The 18,822-nt window shown below is 43.6% G+C and overlaps 2 protein-coding genes across 3 annotated transcripts in view; one reads left to right on the top strand and one right to left on the bottom strand.

Moving 5' to 3' along the window:
* The window catches only part of LOC134949520 (complement factor B-like), a 111,303-nt gene extending 93,004 nt beyond the window's left edge, over window positions 1–18,299 (bottom strand). The window contains exons 1-2 of the mRNA XM_063938140.1: window positions 18,181–18,299; window positions 5,397–5,600 (exon numbers count right to left, since the gene is read on the bottom strand). Of these exons, the coding sequence (XP_063794210.1) occupies window positions 5,397–5,600; window positions 18,181–18,292 (316 nt within the window). The 5' untranslated portion in view covers window positions 18,293–18,299. The remainder of the gene's footprint in view (window positions 1–5,396; window positions 5,601–18,180) is intronic.
* The window catches only part of LOC134949521 (uncharacterized), a 164,200-nt gene that overhangs the window by 9,039 nt on the left and 136,339 nt on the right, over window positions 1–18,822 (top strand). The window contains exon 2 of one of the 2 annotated variants that reach the window (XM_063938145.1): window positions 16,768–16,888. The exons of the other annotated variant lie outside the window; for it this stretch is intronic. The gene's annotated coding sequence lies outside the window, so the exon portion shown is untranslated. The remainder of the gene's footprint in view (window positions 1–16,767; window positions 16,889–18,822) is intronic. 2 annotated transcript variants of the gene reach the window in all.

Here is an 18,822-nt window from a genome sequence, read left to right as displayed (position 1 = left end):
ACCCCTCTGCAGGTGGGGCAGATATAACGTGCAGAGAGCGTTAGATTTGGGTGGGTTATATATTATTTCTGTGCAGGGTAAATACTGGCTGCTTTATTTTTACACTGCAATTTAGATTTCAGTTTGAACACACCCCACCCAAATCTAACTCTCTCTGCACATGTTACATCTGCCCCACCTGCAGTTCACATGGTTTTGCCCATTAGTTAACAAATTTGCTGCTGCGATCAGATCTGAATTAGGCTCTATATAGTCAAAATCGTAAGAAAAGGTAGCACATATTGCACCATGGGGGTCATTCCGAGTTGATCGCTAGCTGTCGTTGTTCACAGCGCAGCGATCAGGCTAAAATTCGTCACTTCTGCAAATGCGTATGCGGCTCAATGTGCATGCGTGACGTACTTTCGCAAAAGCCAATGCAGTTTCGCACAAGGTCTAGCGACGCTTTTCAGTCGCACTGCTGATAGGTGAGTGATTGGCAGGAAGTGGGTGTTTCTGGGTGGTAACTGACCGTTTTCTGGGAGTGTGTGTAAAAACGCAGGCGTGTCAGATACAAACGCGGGCGTGCCTGGTGAAACGCAGGCGTGGCTGGCCGAACGCAGGGCGTGTTTGTGAGGTCAAAACAGGAACTAAATAGTCTGAAGTGATCGTTAGCTAGGAGTAAGTCTTGAGCTACTCAGAAACTGCACAATCTTTTTTTGTAGCAGCGCTGCGATCCTTTCTTTTGCACTTCTGCTAAGCTAAAATACACTCCCAGTGGGCGGCGGCTTAGCGTTTGCACTGCTGCTAAAAGCAGCTAGCGAGCGATCAACTCGGAATGAGGGACCATGTGTAGACAGCTTGCGGTACAGATGCACGCTCCCGCGGGGTCGGTATCGCAAGAAAAAAAAGACTGTACAGGCATGGCAATTTTGACTATATTGTGTACAATCTAGTTCCTAGTATAGTCAAAATTGGATATAGTCAACATTGCACCGTGTGTATAGTCAGTATCGGTGGTTCTGGGCTCCAGGGAGTTCAAGGGAAATTGCAAAGACAAAATCGTCATTTAGCCAGAATCGCAGTGTGTATGCCCCTTTATACTGCTTAAACAATTACTGCTGCTTAAAGTGCTGACTTTTTAAATGATTACTAAGGAAGGAATTGGGGCATATTCATTATCCTTTATTTGTCACAACTTCTACACTGTGACATTCCTCAAACTCCGAAAATGTCTCCGAAAAGTGAAAAGGCGAACAGCCCGCATCCTGAGAAGGCGAACAGCCTCCGAATCTCTTCACGTTTACACAGCAGCTTGTGCAGCAGAAAGGTTGCCGCGGCTGCAGCATGACCCGGTAGCCTGGCAGCCCCAGCAACAAGGTACCAGCAGCGTGAGGGGGAGTGTAGCCAGAGGGGAAAATGTTCACTTCCCGAAAAAAAATTACTTTGCAAAAAGGCCAGATTTTTTTATTTTTGGGAGTGATAATTGTATGATGGGGCCATGATGAATAATCGAAAAATTGTGAGAGAATACAATGAGAATTTAAAACAAAAAATTCTCATTGCACAATTTTTCATGATGAATATGCCGCTCGGAGAGAGATAAAGTGGATGTAGATAAAGTACCAACTAACAAGCTCGTGACATTTTTCAAACAGCCTGTAACATAGCAGTTTTGAGGTGACTGTCTGGTACTTTATCTCCACTATATCTCTCTCCAAGGCTTAGTACATAGAGCCCTTAGGGTTGGATGTTTTTATCAAGTACAAATGGGGTCATTCCAAGTTGATCGCTAGCTGCCGTTCGCAGCGCAGCGATGAGGTAGAAAAATTTGCATTTCTGCGCATACGTATGTGCCGCAATGCGCACACGCGCGATGTACGGATACAACGTCCATTATGGTTTTGCACAGGTTCTAGCGAGGTTTTCCTTCGCACTTGCGGCCGCAAGAAGATTGACAGGAAAGGGGCATTTATGGGTGTCAACTGACCTTTTACAGGGAGTGCTTAATAAAACGCAGGCGTGCCAGGGAAAATGGGCGGGTGTATGATGTCAAAATCCAACCCTCCAACGTTAGATTCAACGCACACGAAGAGTAAGTCTAGGGCTGGTCTTGTTTTGCACAAAATGTTTTTTGCAGGCACTCTGCTGCACAAGCGTGTGCACTTCTGCTAAGCGAAAATACACTCCCCGGGGGGCGGCGGCAAAGCGTTTGCACGACTGCTAAAACTAACTAGTGAGCGAACAACTCGGAATGACCCCCAAAAGTAGAGCGGTTCTGTGCACAGAGTATTATGTATTGGCTATATGATGAAAATCTACCCCTAATATCTAATTGTTTTGCACTGATACAATACTAATTCGGGGCTGCTACCACAGACTATAAATTATTAAATCCACAAAAGTAAAAGAGAAATGGGGTCTGTACGAGCATGGTGTACAAATAATCTAAAATCTAACTTTTATTACATCTGTTTAGAATACATTGCAGTTATGAAAAATTGTGAAATATTGATTAAAAATTAGTTGAAGGATGTGAAAAGAGTGAAATTGTTTAAAAATGAAATAAATCCTGATTTGCATTTCCACTAATAGGTCATCTCTAATGAACTTCGTATAATATAAGAAGATTGTATAAGAATCTGTGTCAACATATTGAAATTATATCATTTGCTCACCAGTGATAATCTTATATTGGCCCAGATTTATCAAACCTTGGAGAGAGATAAATTGCACGGTGATAAAGTACCAACCAATCAGCTCATAACTGCCATGTTACATCTGTGTTTGAAAAATGACAGTTAAAAGCTGATTGGCTGGTGGTTTATCACCGTGTTATTTATCACTCTCCAAGGCTTGATAAATCTGGGCCATTGTTACAAACAAGGCTGTATTAAAGATCCTCTATGTGAAACGTACGTTGGCTATTACCCAAATGTCAGTATGTCTCTGTAATATGATTACACTGAAAATAGCTATTGAGATTTAGAGATCACTTGTCAAGGCTGAAAGGGGGAATTATTATTTTGGACTATGCAAGGGAACTGGGCTTCTATGCAAACAGAAGGAGAACATACAAAGTTCTCAAAGTTAGGGATGTGTTGGGAATTGAACTCGAAATCTCAGTACTATGGGGGTCATTCAGACCTGATGAACGCTAGGTTTTTTTGCTGCACTACGATCAGGTCAGAACTGTGCATGCGTATGCACCGCAATGCACAGGCACATCGCACGGTCTCAAAGTGTATCGTTGCTGAGCGATGGATTTAATAAAGAATCCATTCGCACAGCCGATCGCAAGGGGATTGACAGGAAGAGGGCGTTTGTGGGTGGCAACTGACCGTTTTCTGGGAGTGTTTGGAAAAATGCAGGCGTGTCCAAGCGTTTGCAGGGCGGGTGTCTGACGTCAATTCCGGCCTCAAACAGGCTGAAGTGATCGCAGCGGCTGAGTAAGTTCTGGGCAACTTAGAAACTGCACAAAACTTTTTTGCACCGCTCGGCTGCACATGAAATCGCACACTTTCAAAGCTAAAATACACTCCCCTATAGGCGGCGACTATCTGATAGCAGCACTGCAAAAAATAGCTAGCGAGCGATCAGGTCTGAATTAGGCCCTATGAGTCAGTAATTCTAATCGCTCCTACAACTGTGATATCAAACCACTATACTTAATATATTTAGCTGGGAGCACACATTTTGTGGGAACCTTATCTTGTGTTATGATTAAAAGCAGATGGTGAATAAGAGAGTATGTTAGTGCAATAATAGGAACTTCTGAAACAAATTGGGTGGGTAACACAATTTGTTTCAGAATTGAGATACAGTATGTTTTTGCGATTTTGACTATATAGGGGTATATTCAATAACTGTTGGAAGCTGCTGTCTTGTCGGAAAGACGGCAGTTTCCGACAGTTTTGGGTCGGAAGGGGTTCTGACCTATTCATTACAGCCCCATTTATTACGACAAGTCGGGAAACCCGACTTGTCGGAATGCTGTCGGAATGCACGCTGATCGGCGGCTTCAGCTGACGATCAGCGTGCATTGTCGGAAACTGTGCCAAACCCGACAGGTTTTAACCCCGTTTCCGACAATCTCAATCCGACTTTAAAAAAAGTCGGATTAAGATGAGTGAGTTGAGAGCAGGAGTCGGGGGAGCAGCGCTGCAGCGGGGAGAGCAGGGACCCAGCGGCAGCATCCACCCGGCTCCAGCAAGCGAGGTCCCGCTTGCTGGAGCCGGGTGGACGCTGCTGTGAGCCTCCGCTGCTGCAGCCGCTGCTCCCCCATCTCCTCCCCCGTCCGATCCGTCTCTTCCGCTGCTTCCCCCCCCAGGGCCACAGACGTCAACGGCTCCCGGTGCCGCAGACATCACTTCCTCCAGGCGGCCGGTGCCGCTAACAGCTCTCATCCCCCGGTGCTGCTGACAGCTCTCATCCCCAGGCGCCGCTGACAGCTCTCATCCCCTGGCGCCGCTGACAGCTCCCCCCACTGCTGACAGCAGCAGCAGCAGGACTCTTAAACTGCCAAATCTGACAGTTGGATTTGGGCGCTCTTTTGAATAGGGGTTGTCGGGTCCATTCCGACAACTGCATGTCGGAATGGACCCGACTTTTATTGAATATACCCCATAGTCAAAATCACAAAGAAAGTTAGTGCAGATTGCAAGGTGAAAGTCACCTTGCGATCCCGATGCGCGGTCCCGCGAGGTCGGTATCGCAAGCCCAAATAGACTGTGCAGGCAAGTCAATTTTGACTATCTGGTATAAAAGATAGTCAAAATTTACACTTAAGGTGTGTACACACGGTCATATTCGGGCTAAACCCCGATTCTCACTATGCCATAGTGACTAGGTCGGTATCGCAAGCAAATATGAGTGTGCTTGTGATACTGGCTTTGTACAATTTTAGCTAAGTGCCAATTTTGACTATACTGTACTTATATACTAGATGGTCAAAATTGACTTGCCTGCACAGTCTATCTGGGCTTGTGATACCAACCGCGCGGGACTGCGCTTCGGGATCGCAAGGTGACTTTCACCTTGCAATCTGCACTTTATTTGCGATTTTGACTATATAGTCAAAATCGCAAAAAACATCTCACCGTGTGTACACACCTTTAGCCAAAATTGTACAAAGCCAGTATCGCAAGCACAGTCATCTTTGCTTGCGATACCGACCACAGTCCCTATCGCATAGTGAGAATCGGGGTTTAGCCTGAATCTGACCGAGTGTACACACCTTGAGGTGCAATCAGTTGCAGAGCACAGGAGAGAGCCAGCAGAGCATAAGAAGGAGAAGGCAGTTGTAGCACACAGGAGGGAGCAGGATAAAGCACAAACGCAGCCAGCTAGGAGCAGTGCAAATAAGGGGGCAGGGCTTTGATGGGGGACAGTAGAAGAGTATAGAGAAGGTTGGTTACCTTTACATACAGCCTTTATATTTTCTTTCTTCCAGCGGCCATCCAGTAAGCACTCACGTGAGTAGCCAGGGTGCGGGTACATTCCCTTAGGACAGCTGTACTTCACCACACTACCAATGTTTCCTCCATCACTCACTGTGTAGGTGCCATCAACAATGGCCGCTTTGCTGAGGTCACATTCAGCTACAGCTGCAGCGATGAATGCTAGAGGGATGGAGAGAGTCTGTTACTATAATGGAGGAATAAATTAATCTGGTTAGAGGGCTCGATCGGAGTTCTTGGTAGCAAAGGAATGAAGTAACTTTGCATCTAGAGCAAACCACTGCAATGAGTGCAAATATATATATATATATATATATATATATATACACATACACTGCTCAAAAAAATAAAGGGAACACTAAAATAACACATCCTAAATCTGAATGAATGAAATATTCTTATTAAATACTTTGTTCTTTACATAGTTGAATGTGCTGACAACAAAATCACACAAAAATTATCAATGGAAATCAAATTTATTAACCTATGGAGGTCTGGATTTGGAGTCACACTCAAAATTAAAGTGGAGAAACACACTACAGGCTGATCCAACTTTGATGTAATGTCCTTAAAACAAGTCAAAATGAGGCTCAGTAGTGTGTGTGGCCTCCACGTGCCTGTATGACCTCCCTACAACGCCTGGGCATGCTCCTGATGAGGTGACGGATGGTCTCCTGAGGGATCTCCTCCCAGACCTGGACTAAAGCATCCGCCAACTCCTGGACAGTCTGTGGTGCAACGGGCGTTGGTGGATGGAGCGAGACATGATGTCCCAGATGTGCTCAATTGGATTCAGGTCTGGGGAACGGGCGGGCCAGTCCATAGCATCAATGCCTTCGTCTTGCAGGAACTGCTGACACAGTCCAGCCACATGAGGTCTAACATTGTCTTGCATTAGGAGGAACCCAGGGCCAACCGCACCAGCATATGGTCTCACAAGGGGTCTGAGGATCTCATCTCGGTACCTAATGGCAGTCAGGCTACCTCTGGCGAGCACATGGAGGGCTGTGCGGCCCCCCAAAGAAATGCCACCCCACACCATTACTGACCCACTGCCAAACCGGTCATGCTTGAGGATGTTGCAGGCAGCAGAACGTTCTCCTTGGCGTCTCCAGACTGTCACGTCTGTCACATGTGCTCAGTGAGAACCTGCTTTCATCTGTGAAGAGCGCAGGGCGCCAGTGCCGAATTTGCCTATCTTGGTGTTCTCTGGCAAATGCCAAACGTCCTGCACGGTGTTGGGCTGTAAGCACAACCCCCACCTGTGGACGTCGGGCCCTCATACCACCCTCACGGAGTCTGTTTCTGATCGTTTGAGTAGACACATGCACATTTGTGGCTTGCTGTAGGTCATTTTGCAGGGCTCTGGCAGTGCTCCTCCTGTTCCTCCTTGCACAAAGGCGGAGGTAGCGGTCCTGCTGCTGGGTTGTTGCACTCCTACGGCCTCCTCCACGTCTCCTGATGTACTGGCCTGTCTCCTGGTAGCGCCTCCATGCTCTGGACACTACGCTGACAGACACAGCAAACCTTCTTGCCACAGCTCGCATTGATGTGCCATCCTGGATGAGCTGCACTACCTGAGCCACTTGTGTGGGTTGTAGGGAGATCATACAGGCACGTGGAGGCCACACACACTACTGAGCCTCATTTTGACTTGTGTCAAAGTCGAAAAATATAGCGACCTATGATGCCTTGTACTAACCCCATGCGCTTGCCCGCTGCACGTGCACATTCTCTCCCGTGCGTGCACATATTCGCAGTTGCGTGACGGCGCCTCCACGGTCGTGCGCTCAGGCGTGTGGTATGTGCATTTACGGTAGAGTTTGTGTGCGTCTGGTGGGCAACTCGATCGTTACATAGTTAATCCGAATAGTATGTTTTATAGGTAATGGTCCCCTTAATAATAACTGTAAGTTTGTTTAGTATAACTGGTTTATGAACAAAGGAATTCCTCTTTGCATGATACGAAGAGTCAGACAGGGTCTGAACAGTGGTGTTTGGTACCTAACCGAAGAGTATTTTATTAGAAACAATCCGGTGCTGGTTAGGTAGAGATTAATTGCTCCTGCGTATAGTTATGTCTATAAATAGTTTCTGGACATTTACTATATTTGCGGTTCATTGTCCATGTGGTGGGAATCCTGAGATTCCCTCCCACCTGAGCAGTCTGGAATAGTCACAGCCCACCTGTTCAAACAAACCTATGACCTTTTGTTGTAATGTGAAGACAGATTCCTGTGTCCAATGAACAATGAGATATAGGTCCCTTTGTAGTATACTGTATGCAGTGTATATAAGGAACAGCCAGTTTGGGCCAGCTTAGTCTACTCTCCACAAAAGGTTTTCCTCACTGACTAACTATGGAGCTGGTGACCAGGACTGCGCAGCGATCATTCCCCGGTGTGTAAGTGTTTCTCTGTAACCAACTTGTTCTCTGTTTGTATTTGCCATACACTCTCTCTCTCTCTCTCTCTCTCTCTCTGTTATTGTTACGCTGTTGTATATTGTATATGTGTAGTTATTATGTTTAGATATTGATGTTAGCCTGTAGTGTATAAACTGTTAACTGTATTTTCCCTTTTTACATACTATAATCTCGTTAGTAAAGGTTTTGGAACCTTAGCAAGGTATTGTGTGTTTATTACATTTCTAAGGGTATAAAGAGCGTCTTAATCGCTCCAACAGCTTTCATATGATAAGGGTTAATCAGCGTTGCATTGTAGTAATGTTACAGTTATAAGGTTTACAGCATAAGCATATCCTTTCATTGTGTTGCATACAAGGTTTACTGTGTGTCATCCTGTGAGGGTCTGCGCAGCTCGTGTTCCTTTTGTGGGCACGGCGTCCGCTACGCTAGTAGCGTAGCATTACGGTACTCGGACCGCCTATAGCGTGCTCAATACCACGCGTAAGCCATGAGCGAACGTGCAGCTTGTGCGTCTCGACCACGGCCTAGCGTCTGTTACGCTAAGTGCGTACCATTACGGCACCTCGTGCGCCTATTGCGTATGTTGTCTTTAATAAGTATTTAGCTTAAGTTCAAGATAAATAATCAGCTCTATCAATTGGGGCCTCGTCCTTCCTCCACATATCCGCACTAGCGAACACAAGCAGACTTTATCTGTCAGCAAAGGGGGAAGGTAGTATCCCTTGGTATCCGTGTTGGTGGTTGGGGATACAGTAGTGCTGACTAGATAAGCGTCTGCATCGCTACGTTGTAGGAGTGCTGGTGGAATCCGGGAACCGAAGAAGGTAAGAACATTAAGCTATTGTCTTTTTAAATCTGTTTTTTATTTCTATTTGGTGCCAACTGCACACGCAGATTGGATTGCTTGTCTGTTTAAATAGGTTTAAAAGTATTTTTGGTCACTCTGCATGGCTTGATAGTTTTATTTTTAGCTTAGGCCTAGAATAACTTAAGGGGCTGGAATGATGATTTTCTTTGTGACAAAAGAAGCCGCATGGTCTGTCCTCCATTTTGTGTAAACCTCATGGATATGGAAGGGGGAGGAGCAGCGGCCATTTTGGGAAGGTCAAAAAAATAAATCTCTGGCTGATTTTCAGTTGACTCGGGAAATAATCAGCCATCCATTGTCAAAAAGAAATCATAATTTAATGAGTTTTTAATGCATTTATTTAATCCATATCATAGTCCATCATAAGTGGTTCAGATAGAGTTTAATATAAGTTAATAGTAAAATGAATATTTGATTTAGGAAATACACAAATAAAACAAAGTTGTGGTTTTTTTTTTCTTTCTTCCTCCCTTCAAGAGCCTGTTTAACTCTGCTACTTGTGAGATGGGCCATTGAAATGCAAATGAACCTGTGTAACTGGGTTTTTTTTTTCCTCTCCCAGCAGTGAAAGAAATCGCCTTCACAGAGGGTTAAAAAGCACATTCATATGCAAATTAGAAGCACTGAATAGGGTCTCATAGATGTAATATCTATATGTGCGTGCTTACATCAATGTATGTTATTAGATTAATTTAGAATTGCATTTTTCATTTGTGTAATTTTCACATCTCACTCTCCTGTTTGCCATTTATCATTGATAACGTGCTGAGAAAGATTTGTTGCTATTGATAGTTAAAAGTAAAAATAATACGTAAAGGAGTAATTTGTAAAACACGCACACGGCTTTGCCTAAAGATACAAGGAAAGATCTGTGTGGTGCTCGGTAGATGATTACAGTTAAAAATCATTTGCATTGATATAAACGTGTTACTTGTGTTACTGTGGACGTGTCTGGCCTGTGTACACGTGTCCCTAACAAGGGGTGGGACAAGCGTACGCGACGCAAGGGCTTACACACATAGCGTATATTACGCAACGGAGCGTATGGGTACGCCCACATAATACAAATCACACAATAGTATTGTTTTAGTAGGCGATACGGAAGCAACACGAGAATAGCACAAATTGATTTCAGTTTCCAAAATTTAGTTTAAATACCTTACTTTACTGTAATGCCTCTGGGGAGAGCTATCAGATTACGAGAAATTATTATTTTTTTTCTGATCAGAAAACTATAGAATGATAGTGGGTTGAAAACGGTATGAGTGTATTGAACTCCTCTTGGTGAAATCTTGGTGAAGTCTTGGTGAATCACGGTCTAGGTGAATACGTGATGAGCACGGTCTAGGTGAAAACGTGCTTAGTGAAATCTTGGTGAAGTCTTGGTGAATCACGGTCTAGGTGAATACGTGATGAGCATGGTCTAGGTGAAAACGTGCTTAGTGAAATCTTGGTGAAGTCTTGGTGAATCACGGTCTAGGTGAATACGTGATGAGCACGGTCTAGGTGAAAACGTGCGTGCACGGTCTTGGTGAACACGTGCGACGAAGTGTGATAAAGTTTTTGTGGTATTACGCTCCGGCTGTTTTGGAGCACAGTAGGGAGACTCCAATGATCCTACCATTTATAGGCAACAAGTGTCTATAAGTGGTACGATTGGACCGCACGGTTGTATGTGTGACCAATAACGCAACGTGATATGAGGTCGTATATTTAAATTGCCCTCATGCGTGTTGTAGGGAGCACATGCAAGCGTGATTTGTGTAAAATATAAAGGTAAGGAATTTTCGCTGGTAGGGCCTGCAACGATTATGTGCGTCTGCTATAAGGGGCGGATTCGTTGTACTCGGAGCAGAAGAAGCTGATGGAAGAGCTTGGAAAACTTCCACCGTAGACTTCTGTGTTTGGTGCATTTTAGGAAGTTTTTTTCTGTGTTAAAAAGGTCCACAATGGAAGCCAAGTGCACAACACAGGGACGTTTAGCAGTCAGGGTTCAGACTGAAGAGGCTTGCAGACCCCGAGGGTCTGCTCGGTTAGTAATGTGGGGGAAGTATGGTCCCCACACTGAGACCTTTTGTGATGAATGGACACGAATGACTGTGGGGGATAAAGCACCATTTCCTGGGATAGGTAGTTTTGACTCAGAGGTATTGCATAATTTAAGGCGAAGGATCTGTCTCATAAAATCCGGGAAGCAACGAATTAAACATTATGATTGTTTACAAATATGGCAACAGGAAGGTGAGATACAAAGGGAATTAGCTTACACAGCTGACTCTCACTTTGGTAAGAAAAATATGGCAACAAGAGAGAAGGTGGTTACAGAGAATGGCACACTGGGGTATGAGAAACATGCACTTAGTAACTGTATAGATGATAAGAATAATTGTAACGAATGTAACAATGATAAAAGTAAAACTGTAAAATGTACAACTGTTAACCCGTGCAAGTTGCACTCCATGTTAAACTTCCCTCAGGATTACAAGCAAGAAAGTGAGCCCAGCACGATGTCGGCACCTTCTCCAGCAGCCATCATACAAGACATCCAGGTGGACGCGACCAAATCGGTAAAGGCAGTAATCAAACCCCCTTACGGAGGGTCAGGTGAGGTCGTGTCCACAGGTACGTACAGTGTTATATATCACGCACAAACAAATGTATCTCATATTGTAGAACCAACACAAGATGATGTTATAATTGAATGGAACATCAAAAGACACCTGGAGTCACAGGGCAGTAAGCAAATGACAATCAGTAGACAAGCCCTGACAACGAAGCCACACCAGCTTAAGCCCCAAACCCCTGTGAGAAATTCAAATGTGATAGTTTGTTATCATTGTCACAAAGAGGGACATTTTGCAAGAGATTGTAGATCAAGAAAGATCCACAGAAGGTATATCAACCCCTAGACAAAAACACGAGCAGAGTTATGACACACAAAATTGTAATCAGGGATCATATAGGAAGAAGTTTGGGCCGCACCTGTAATATGCAGTCAGGAAAGGTGATCATTAGGACTGATAGTAAGCCTGAGGTTACAGTCAATGAAATTGGGAGGTCATTCCGTGTAGACACAGGAACGGCCGGGTAAACTTTGTAATTTATCTGTAAATGTTTCTTTTTCCCCATCTCTGACGTTCATCGGCAGAACTCAAACATCACATAGCTACTTGGACTTTGCAGAAGTCTATCTAACCCCAGTGTGACTTACCGACATCGGTGTGTCCTGGCCAGGCACAAAAGGGTGCAGTGTGGAAATACTGGTGGGGGGAGACTGCGCAAAGATACCAATGGATGTGATGGTGTGACAGCCTGATGGTGAACGGAAGATCTGACAATGTTTTTTTTTTGTTTGTTGTTTTAGGTAACATATATATGAATTGTTCTCTCTCTCGTTTGTTTTTTTTCCTCTTCTCTCTCATGTTCTCATGCTTTACAGATGGTATGTCACACATCAGTTAGACAAATGGTAATGCAAGATTTTTGCTCCTTACAGAAAGATCGCAGATTTGGAAGGAATATTGTATCACCAGAATGCTCGTTTGGAAGATTGAGAGACAGCACCTTTGAGATGACAACAGAGCAAGAAGAACAACAAGACTAGAGGACAAAAGCATCGTAACATTTTTCTTTCCCCTCAATTATTTTTTTTGTACCCCCATTACAAATTTCTCCTTTGCCTCCTATAAGATGGACTTGCCCCAAGAGACTGTGATCTGGATTTTCCTGTTGACCATGATGTTGACCAGAGCAGTCTGTTTCGGTGAGAGTACCATGAAGGTCGAGAAAGGATCTGGAATGGGTTCTGATGACCAGGATGGAGGCGTATTTTTCCAAGAGCAGCACAATCACCGAGTAAAGGCGAGTATCAGAAAACGATCTGATAGCATTGACAATAGAAGGAATTGTGAAGGATTGTTAGCTGAAGGGAACTGCATCTGTAGGCATTGTGACAATATAGTTGAGGATGGGTGCATCAAGAAATGTCAGTCCAGTTTTAATGTCCACATGGACCGGCATCCATTGGGTGACTATCACTCCTTAGTGGGTAAAGTGTTAAATCAGACAGACTGTTGGGTATGCTCTCAAGTACCTCAAGGTCATAGCAAATCAGGACTAGTACCATTCCCTTTAACTGTAGGAGAGGTATTTGAGTTAAGTGGTGGGAGGCCGGTGGACAAGAGGTTTAATATCTCTAGTCCTCCTAGTTTGAAGCTCCACCAGTATCACGTGGATAAGTCCTTAGTATGCTTTAACATTTCCAATCCCCGAAAGCCGGGAAATTGGGAAGTGTCATGGAGTAATCAAACCATGACATTTTCATATAGAGCCGACAGAATGCCCATAGACACAGAGCTTATACGCCAGATCGCCAACAGTGGAAAATATTTCCGGTATTGGTATACTCTAGGAAGTAGGACCATGCGAGTTGGAGAAGTATCACCAGGATACTGTGCACATATCGTACAAATTGATACGTGTACTAGACAGATGGGAGAGTTAGGGTTAGGAGATTTCACATGGAAAATTTGTAACATGGTAATGTCACACTCCGTCCCATATGTTCTCCCCGATGATTCATATTTCATATGTGGGAGAAAGGCGTATAGGTTCCTCGCCCCAAACTCAGAGGGATTGTGTTATGTTGGGAAAGTACTGCCTGAAGAAATGATTGTATCCCATAACCAAATGAAAGATATTCACCGTGGTGCCCAAGCTCCTTATACTCACACTCATTACGAGCACATCATTAAAAGGCACCTGATAGAGAAGACAGAGCATCATGCCTCTGATCTGATCCATGAATCCACTGGGATTCAATTCCTAGTCGCGTTAGATATCACTCGTACCGCCAGAGGAGTGATAAATTATAAATATATATCTGCGCTAGCGAACTTGTTAGACAATATCACCGAAATGTATGACGACACATTCAGGTATACTGGGAGAGAGTTACAAGCCTACAAAACAGAGCTGGTTCAGCATAGGATGATTCTCAATTACCTCACAGCTGTGACAGGCGGGTATTGTGTTACCCTAGCAACTCAATATGGAATAAAGTGCTGCACGTACATTACAAACAGCACGGAGGACCCAGCCGAGGTCATAGACCAAAAGATGGATGACATTTTACAATTAAAGTGGGAGTTCCGAAGGAGACATAATCTCACACTCGCTGCTGTGGGTAATGAGCTGACCAGTTGGGTGTCATGGTTGAACCCACGAAATTGGTTCTCTGGTTTAGGAGAATGGACCCAAGGTATTATAATGGACGTAGGGAAATTTCTCTTGTGTATTCTGGGAGTCGTCATATTGGTTGGCCTGATATTTAGATGCGTTCGGGCTTTAACGAAGTGTAAAGGTAGTACCAGAGTGATGAGTCTGAGGAGCGAGGACACTGTAATAACAGCAACTAATTTGATTTGTGACCCAACGATGGAGACAATGTTGTGATGAAGGTGTGATTCCACGGTCCGTTTCTTTCACCCGTTTCTCCTTTGTTTTCCTCCAAGGTACAAAGACATCCGCTTGGAAGAAGAATTTGACAACCTCTTTTATACAGACCATTGATGAACTATGCTACAAGCCCCCAATATCCCTAGTGACTTTAACTTTTACGATAGCCCAGTACTTTAGAAACTGTAATTTTATGGACAATGGAACAGCTTTTGCTCGCTTTTTATAGCAAAAGCACCGAGAGACATCAGACAACATGTACATCAGACAAGACATCAGACAAGACCTCAATCGGCGACTGTTTATATAAACTCACATAGTTTACGACTGCATTTATAATGATTGTTTCTTATCTTCATCTCTACAACCTCCAGGTAATGACACACATAGTCGACAGGTGATTCTCACATATTAGCATTCACATGGTCCCCCCTTCATGTATCATCAATTAAATGTGCTCCCCCATTTTTTGCAACCAAAAGCCGAAAAGAGCTCGGTAGAGTTTGACAGCCCATCCACAGACCCTTGATAAGGGATAAGAAGGATTCAATGTATACTTCGCAATACCTCGAAGCTTGATTTAGAACACGTACGGCACGATGATACATGACCCCTCAAACATGGATTTCATACACACATGCTTTTACTATCTCACTAGGTCATACCTTTCTAACCTTCTCCTCTCCTCCCTTTACCCAATCATAAAAAGGTATTTACATGATGACATATATTTTTCTGTTTGAATTGTTTAGGAAGTGGCAGTTATTGGTGACTGCCAAAGGGTGGACTGTCAAAGTCGAAAAATATAGCGACCTATGATGCCTTGTACTAACCCCATGCGCTTGCCCGCTGCACGTGCACATTCTCTCCCGTGCGTGCACATATTCGCTGTTGCGTGACGGCGCCTCCACGGTCGTGCGCTCAGGCGTGTGGTATGTGCATTTACGGTAGAGTTTGTGTGCGTCTGGTGGGCGACTCGATCGTTACATAGTTAATCCGAATAGTATGTTTTATAGGTAATGGTCCCCTTAATAATAACTGTAAGTTTGTTTAGTATAACTGGTTTATGAACAAAGGAATTCCTCTTTGCATGATACGAAGGGTCAGACAGGGTCTGAACAGTGGTGTTTGGTACCTAACCGAAGAGTATTTTATTAGAAACAATCCGGTGCTGGTTAGGTAGAGATTAATTGCTCCTGCGTATAGTTATGTCTATAAATAGTTTCTGGACATTTACTATATTTGCGGTTCATTGTCCATGTGGTAGGAATCCTGAGCTTCCCTCCCACCTGAGCAGTCTGGAATAGTCACAGCCCACCTGTTCAAACAAACCTATGACCTTTTGTTGTAATGTGAAGACAGATTCCTGTGTCCAATGAACAATGAGATATAGGTCCCTTTGTAGTATACTGTATGCAGTGTATATAAGGAACAGCCAGTTTGGGCCAGCTTAGTCTACTCTCCACAAAAGGTTTTCATCACTGACTAACTATGGAGCTGGTGACCAGGACTGCGCAGCGATCATTCCCCGGTGTCTAAGTGTTTCTCTGTAACCAACTTGTTCTCTGTTTGTATTTGCCATACTCTCTCTCTCTCTCTCTCTCTCTCTGTTATTGCTACGCTGTTGTATATTGTATATGTGTAGTTATTATGTTTAGATATTGATGTTAGCCTGTAGTGTATAAACTGTTAACTGTATTTTCCCTTTTTACATACTATAATCTCGTTAGTAAAGGTTTTGGAACCTTAGCAAGGTATTGTGTGTTTATTACATTTCTAAGGGTATAAAGAGCGTCTTAATCGCTCCAACAGCTTTCATATGATAAGGGTTAATCAGCGTTGCATTGTAGTAATGTTACAGTAATAAGGTTTACAGCATAAGCATATCCTTTCATTGTGTTGCATACAAGGTTTACTGTGTGTCAACCTGTGAGCGTCTGCGCAGCTCGTGTTCCTTTTGTGGGCACGGCGTCCGCTACGCTAGTAGCGTAGCATTACGGTACTCGGACCGCCTATAGCGTGCTCGATACCAAGCGTAAGCCATGAGCGAACGTGCGTCTCGACCACGGCCTAGCGTCTGTTACGCTAAGTGCGTACCATTACGGCACCTCGTGCGCCTATTGCGTATGTTGTCTTTAATAAGTATTTAGCTTAAGTTCAAGATAAATAATCAGCTCTATCACTTGTTTTAAGGACATTTCATCAAAGTTGGATCAGCCTGTAGTGTGTTTTTCCACTTTAATTTTGAGGGTGACTCCAAATCCAGACCTCCATGGGTTAATAAATTTGATTTCCATTGATAATTTTTGTGTGATTTTGTTGTCAGCACATTCAACTATGTAAAGAACAAAGTATTTAATAAGAATATTTCATTCATTCAGATCTAGGATGTGTTATTTTAGTGTTCCCTTTATTTTTTTGAGCAGTGTATATATATACACACTTATATATATATACTCTATGGACAAAAGTATTTGGACGCCTGACCATTACACCAAGGACTGTAAAACTATCAGTTAGTTATCCTGCATAAATCTCTCTGAATATGGATTGATCACCTTTCTGCATCTTTACAGGTATGTGATTTTCATTGCTGACCACTACAAGTCCCAGTCTGCATTAACCTACAAACATCCTCAGCTGTGTAGCCAAGAAATCATGATGTTTTGAACTGTTTGTCCAGTTCACAAAACTCCGGTAATTGCTCTCACTATACCTGTGCTGGATGAATTCGCTGTGTATTCGTTCTATGTGGAGCAGGATTATTTTATGTATTGTTATGTAAATTAAAGGCGTTTTTACTGTACTTCACTATACAAACCCTTTTCTTTCATACCCGCATATTGGTGGTCATTCCGAGTTGTTCGCTCGGTAATTTTCTTCGCATCGCAGCGATTTTTTGCTAATTGCGCATGCGCAATGTTCGCACTGCGACTGCGCCAAGTAAATTTGCTATGCAGTTAGGAATTTTACTCACGGCATTACGAGGTTTTTTCTTCGTTCTGGTGATCGTAATGTGATTGACAGGAAGTGGGTGTTTCTGGGCGGAAACTGGCCGTTTTATGGGAGTGTGTGAAAAAACGCTACCGTTTCTGGGAAAAACGCGGGAGTGGCTGGAGAAACGGAGGAGTGTCTGGGCGAACGCTGGGTGTGTTTGTGACGTCAAACCAGGAACGACAAGCACTGAACTGATCGCACTGGAAGAGTAAGTCTCGAGCTACTCAGAAACTGCAAAGAAATTTCTATTCGCAATTTTGAGAACCTTTAGTTCGCAATTTTGATAAGCTAAGATTCACTCCCAGTAGGCGGCGGCTTAGCGTGTGCAATGCTGCTAAAAGCAGCTTGCGAGCGAACAACTCGGAATCACCTCCATTATCTGGACATAACCGATATTGCTCCGGGAGTGAACCAGACCAGTATTATTTTGGCGGATCTACAAACCACAGCGCCGGATAAGTGATACCTGTTGTTGTTCTTTGCATGTTGTGGTGGAGGTTGGAGTAATACTCCTGATTTGGTATTCACATATTTGGCTGCATAGTGGTATTTTTAGCGCACCATACCATAGTGTCACATTTCTTTTTGCACCAGCAACCCGGCAGTGGAAGAAACATCCGCGGTGGGGTAAGATTGGGACAGTTAATACTGGACTTCTTCTTATTACTAACCATATTGACCCTTTCCACATATTCCTAAAAGGGCTGTAAACATTTTTTTACGAACATTTTTTATTTATTTAATTACAGGTGCCACTACTATTTATATTGAATAACTACTAGCGCCTATATTATCAGATATATTTATAGTAGTCAGTAGTCACAGCACAGAAAACATTTAGAAATAACTTGAACATCCCAAGACAATCACAACTAAATAAATTACAGATTTTTCATAAATGCTCTACTTAATAATTAGTTACGATGCTCCAATAAATCCTGCTCCATCTGTAAGGTGAAATACATGTGACAGGACACATCACTGCTACTTACCTGCTATCTGGCTGAGGAGAAGCAGAGGTAACATCCTGCACAGTGTATCCGATCTCTCACCAGCTCTCTCCTCCTGTGGATCACTGATGTCCAGTTTACCTGTGCTGTACATCAGGGACTGTGTATATAGGAGGGGGTTGTAGACCAGTGGACTTTGATAGGGTATGATAAGGTGAATTAATGTTCATTTAAAAATAAATAATTCTGTTTCTCAATAGGTGTTTACAGAGGAGGGTGGCGGGAGATAGATTACACAATTACCCAGTTTGAGAACACTGGACATGTATCTTTTGCCCACACAGCTTGCTGGTCTGTTTGAATTAGCCTTATTTGTCAGCCGAGGATACTGATAACGGGATCCGGTCTGAAGATCGACGCTGTCTAGGTCGACAATGTTTAGGTCGACCACTATAGGTCGACAGTCACTAGGTCGACAGGGTTGGAAGATCAACAGGGTTTCTAGTAGAGATGAGCGCCTGAAATTTTTCGGGTTTTGTGTTTTGGTTTTGGGTTCGGTTCCGCGGCCGTGTTTTGGGTTCGACCGCGTTTTGGCAAAACCTCACCGAATTTTTTTTGTCGGATTCGGGTGTGTTTTGGATTCGGTGTTTTTTTCAAAAAACCCTAAAAAACAGCTTAAATCAT

Source organism: Pseudophryne corroboree, chromosome 8, assembly GCF_028390025.1.
Source record: "Pseudophryne corroboree isolate aPseCor3 chromosome 8, aPseCor3.hap2, whole genome shotgun sequence".
Taxonomy (NCBI): domain Eukaryota; kingdom Metazoa; phylum Chordata; class Amphibia; order Anura; family Myobatrachidae; genus Pseudophryne; species Pseudophryne corroboree.
The sequence above is the reverse complement of the archived record's forward strand: the minus strand, read 5'-3'. Positions and strand labels throughout refer to the sequence as shown.